The 5,361-nt window shown below is 36.0% G+C and overlaps 1 protein-coding gene across 1 annotated transcript in view; it reads right to left on the bottom strand.

The window, feature by feature from the left end:
• Positions 1-338: 338 nt before the first annotated feature.
• LOC100175261 (gap junction gamma-1 protein-like) overlaps positions 339-5,361 on the bottom strand; it is an 8,265-nt gene continuing 3,242 nt past the window's right edge. The window contains exons 4-7 of the mRNA XM_018816987.2: positions 3,915-3,993; positions 2,592-2,689; positions 2,250-2,386; positions 339-906 (exon numbers count right to left, since the gene is read on the bottom strand). Coding sequence (XP_018672532.1) covers positions 549-906; positions 2,250-2,386; positions 2,592-2,689; positions 3,915-3,993 — 672 coding nt within the window. The 3' untranslated portion in view covers positions 339-548. The remainder of the gene's footprint in view (positions 907-2,249; positions 2,387-2,591; positions 2,690-3,914; positions 3,994-5,361) is intronic.

Here is a 5,361-nt window from a genome sequence, read left to right as displayed (position 1 = left end):
GGAATCTGATGTAAGTCTTATTTTGAGGTTTCTACGATCTTTGTTCTTATGCTCGTCTTACTCTATACAAATATGTGCAGAACGTAGCCAAAAATAAGAAAAAATGTAATGATACCAGGGAATAATTAATACAGTACTGTGGGGTATGTACCGTTAAAACATAATATCCCATATTTCCTAATCGTGGCTTTACACAAAATATATGTTAGTACTGTGGTGTAAAAGGATACCGTTAGCACATATCATCCTATATTTATTAATCTCGTTGTTAACAATTAAAAACGCTCATTTAGAGTCATGAGGATACGGCTAAATGTTTCTATAATTTGTTGTACTACTACAAATAAAAGGGTGAATAAACGAAAATGAAAACATTTTACCCCAACCTACTATATCGTACTTTTATTATTAGTACCCTTGTTAGAAAACAAAACACTTGAATTGGTACAACAATGTAGACTATACTAAATGGTTATATCACTTCAATCTAAAGCAAAGCAAAAATTATGCCGAAATTAACTGAAGCAAAATTGTTTTGTCTCGAGTGTTCAGTAATAGTATTCGTCCCCGCCAAATCGGTTCTTTGGTAAGCCTGATTTTCTACCTTTACGTCGAGATCTACCGTAGCTTGTATAGAGTGTAGGTATCCCTACAGCAGCGGGGTAACCACTCGGATATTGTTGGTACATACCCTCTGCCCCCGGCACCCAATGTCTCATGCCACCGGGGGCCTCAAAGTTAGGGCCGGCACTTTCCCCAAACACTTCTTTCGTAATATCATTACTTCTATTGCTCCAAGCTTTACCAACGTTGCCACCGATGTGATATAACTCGATCACATTGAGAACGACCATGATGCAACCAGTGACGTAGAACGTGCAGATCATAATTGTCTTCTCCTTCGGCCTAGAAATAAAATAGAACTATAATGATATCAAAATATATCAATGTTATAACTCGACAGTAAGTATGAGATGTATAAATACACCATGTGTGTCTGGTGTATAAGAAGACACCCATGTTATAACTCGACAGTGAGCATGAGGTGTATGAATACATCATGTGTGTGTGGTGTATAAAAAGATACACATGTTACAACTGGACAGTGAGCATGAGGTGTATGAATACAGCATGTGTGTCTGGTGTATAAGAAGACACCCATGTTATAACTCGACAGTGAGCATGAGGTGTATGAATACATCATGTGTGTCTGGTGTATAAGAAGACACTCATTTTATAACTTGACAGTGAGCATGAGGCCTATGAATACACCATGTGTGTCTGGTGTATAAGAAATCACCCATGTTATAACTCGACAGTGAGCAAGGGGTGTATGAATACACCATGTGTGTCTGGTGTATAAGAAGACACCCATGTTATAACTCGACAAAAAGCTTGAGATGTTTGAATACATCAAGTAATAACCTTTAAGCAAAGCTTGTTTAAACTGTTTTAAAAATATCAAAAAGCCACCCGCCAATCAAGTTTTAATCATACGTTTGTTTCGTTTACATAACCACGTCATTAGCTTGTTGACCTTAACTCTCCCTCCGACCTCGCCTTATTAGCAAATAATCTCTTCATAACCAAAGTCTACGATATTGTCATCTGGACAAACATACACCAGACTATATTTTTTTAAAAAAAGTTTGTAGATATTAAAGATACACAAATAGATACATGGCAACTTGGCGAACACAGTTGGCAAACTTCTATAGAACTTGCCACACGCTATTTTCGCTTTCTGTATCTATTTTTAGCTAATTGGTAGCTGTAGTCGTAAAGTTTTGGTCAGGAACTTTTAGTATAGTAGATCGGAGTAAGAAGAATACTGTTAATTGCTATTCTCTTTTTTCATTTCATTTGGCAGTGAACAAAAAATGCTTCTTTATTATTTAACATTTGTTAGTTTTTTTTATAAGAATTATTTATCTGCATCCTAACGATTCTAAAAGTGCGTGTTTAATTAAAAAAAAAACATTATGAAATATGGAATGTTATGTACATACGTTAGTAATCACTTAAGTTTATGGTAGGCTGGGAGAAGATGGGACACATTTAGCACATATGATCCAAACATCCAGATCGTGTTTTAAACAGTTAACAACGCTTCATGGGAGTCGTAAAGATACGGCTATATAACTCTTTGAGTGTTCTCTGTTTGGTGATAAAGGAACGAGAAATAGAATGGATACGTGTCCCATTCTCCCCCAATTCTATTATATGTATTATAGATTCTATATACACACCTTGAAACGAAGCAATCGACCACATTGGGACAAGGCCAGTGACTACATTGCCACAACTCAGGTACAACGAACTTGTAAGTATAGAGAAAGTATTGGCCAACCATGAATCCAACTTCGATTACCAATCTCATAAAAACCTGGTGATACATTCAAAATGCATCAGGTAAAACAAGAGAACCTAGGTGTAATAAATGGGCACTAAAATTGTAACTAAAACGAACAAGTGTAAAAAGTAATACATAAATCTACTTGCCATATGAAGATACACAAACGAATCTATTTTCCATGAAGGAATATGGTATGACGTAATTACCATACAGAAATATGTCATATTATATTTACCATAAAGAAATATGCTAAGAAGAGTTTAGGCGGATGATCTGTTTGTAGTTTCGTGGCAACAACTTCTTCGTCTTTGTCATCTTTTTTCTCCTCTTTGGCTTTTATAATAAACACAATGATTAAAATCCAGAAGCTAGTAAACTGGGTTGCGGTAGAAATCCAGGTGGTTTAATAATAACGTATTACAGCGTCCAAGTCTCAGCGCTGGCATTGATGAACAACCGACGTGTATTTCTGGTGTGTGTCGCTTGAGTTATTTTGGTGAAGTTTTAGACAGAAAATTAAAGATCCGAATAAGTTTTTTGAATTATCAGCCGTAAGTCTCTATAACAAACCACACACTGAGACAATCTAATTGCGCATTGGGTGTACGATTACTCAAAACCGACAGTGTAATCTAGTAAATTATTAAAGTTCAATGTAATTTGTATTAACACCGTTGCAAACATTATAATGTGATGCGTTGTTTTAAATCCATACTAGCAAGCCAGGTTTACACGTAGGTTGAGTCTAGACACACCCTTTAACCAGGTGTGTACTCTGCCATTGCCGTTACCATGGCTGTCACGTTCTCTCGTCCTGTAACAATATTTGTTCACCCCAGAACTTGGCTCATCAAACAAAAGCGTGAGTAGATTTAACAATTAGATAAGCACTTGAGATCGTGCAATATTGTTCAAAGATTTCGGAATATTTGTACCATAAGATGAACTTTGTTAAAGTTAAATATCACATCATATAATATAACGGCTAAAATAAAACTGTGTAGGCCACTGTACCATAAATTAAAGATTTTAACTGTTTGATCTTGATGTTTTAAACAATTAACATGAGTCCATGGTGGTTGTAAAGGTACAGTTTTATATTTCTTTGAACATTCTTTGTTTACCACCAATTGGGAAAAAATTGAATGTATCATCTTTCCCCTCCCTAACATACAGGTATTTCAACAATTACAATTATATAAACAGCTTAAATTGAACAATAAAGTGCTGTGGAGACGATTCGTACTACGAAATAATATCACAGAAAATTATACAAGACTATAGGCGTTTGTTTATTGTTTGTATTTTTTCTATAGACTTGGTATTTTACCAATGTTATTGCCTACAGTTAATTTATGCGTAATTTTGTTCGTCAATTTTATAAATCTTCTCATAATAATGTTGTTGCCACCTTATTTGGGTACGGTTTTATTATTTTCTTTTATATATTTTCAGTTTGTATTTCAGTGTGTAGTTTGTTATGAAGCGAAACTGATAATTTGGACCCATTTGATTTCACTCACACCTAAACATTCAGTAGTTGTGTATAATAACTTACGTTCTGCTTTCTTTTCAACAACCTTTTTTGTTTCGTCCCCTTCTTTTGCACTCCTACGTTGCTCTTTTAGTTCAATAGCCTGTAACGTAATAAAACAATTACATAATGGTAGTTTACCACATCTTATGTTTACTGTCGTGTTTTGAATACTTTTCTGCTTATCCCTAGAGTGGGAAACCAAGGGGTTTACTACACGGGTGTTGCACACCATACATGGTGGTTTCATACACCTTATGCTTACTGTCAAGTTAAGATACTTTTATGTTTATATTTAAAAGGGGAAACCAAAGGTTTTATTAGATAGGTGTTGCACACAATGCATGATGTCTTCATCCACAAGTCTGTTTGTAATATCTTTCCACAAAGGCTACGCCAGTTTGAGCAATTCGGAACCAGCTGTTTTATCAAATCAAATGTAGGTCAACTCTTTGGCACGAATTTCATATTTAGGTGCAACAAGCTTGGTTTGAACCTTTGGTAAAAATGATGCAACCATTGATACATTGTGTTTGCTGATGGTAATTAATCATGCCGCAATGATCCAAGCGTTGACATGTGGCCAAACAAATATTAGAGAATGGTTAACCCGCCTTAGCAACACAGCGGCAATTAACCGGCAAGTTTCAAATATTATCATACGTGGAACGACCAGTACAGGTATCAAGTATTTTCTTTATTAAGTAGGTGGAATTTTTTCTCACTGTCGAGTTATAACATGGGTGTCTTCTTATACACCAGACACACATGGTGTCTTCTTATACACCAGACACACATGGTGTATTCATACACCTCATGCTCACTGTCGAGTTATAACATGGCTGTCTTCTTATACACCAGACACACATGGTGTCTTCTTATACACCAGACACACATGGTGTATTCATACACCTCATGCTCACTGTTGGGTTATAACATGGGTGTCTTCTTATACACCAGACACACATGATGTATTCATACACCTCATGCTTACTGTTAAGTTATAACATGGGTGTCATCTTATACACCAGACACACATGATGTATTTATACACCTCATGCTCACTGTCTAGTTATAACATGGGTGTCTTCTTATACACCAGACACACATGGTGTATTCATACACCTCATGCTCACTGTTGGGTTATAACATGGGTGTCTTCTTATACACCAGACACACATGATGTATTCATACACCTCATGCTTACTGTTAAGTTATAACATGGGTGTCATCTTATACACCAGACACACATGATGTATTTATACACCTCATGCTCACTGTCTAGTTATAACATGGGTGTCTTCTTATACACCAGACACACATGGTGTATTCATACACCTCATGCTCACTGTTGGGTTATAACATGGGTGTCTTCTTATACACCAGACACACATGATGTATTCATACACCTCATGCTTACTGTTAAGTTATAACATGGGTGTCATCTTATACACCAGACACACATGAGGTA

The sequence above is a fragment of the Ciona intestinalis genome, unplaced genomic scaffold, assembly GCF_000224145.3.
Source record: "Ciona intestinalis unplaced genomic scaffold, KH HT001081.1, whole genome shotgun sequence".
Lineage (NCBI taxonomy): Eukaryota > Metazoa > Chordata > Ascidiacea > Phlebobranchia > Cionidae > Ciona > Ciona intestinalis.
The sequence above is the reverse complement of the archived record's forward strand: the minus strand, read 5'-3'. Positions and strand labels throughout refer to the sequence as shown.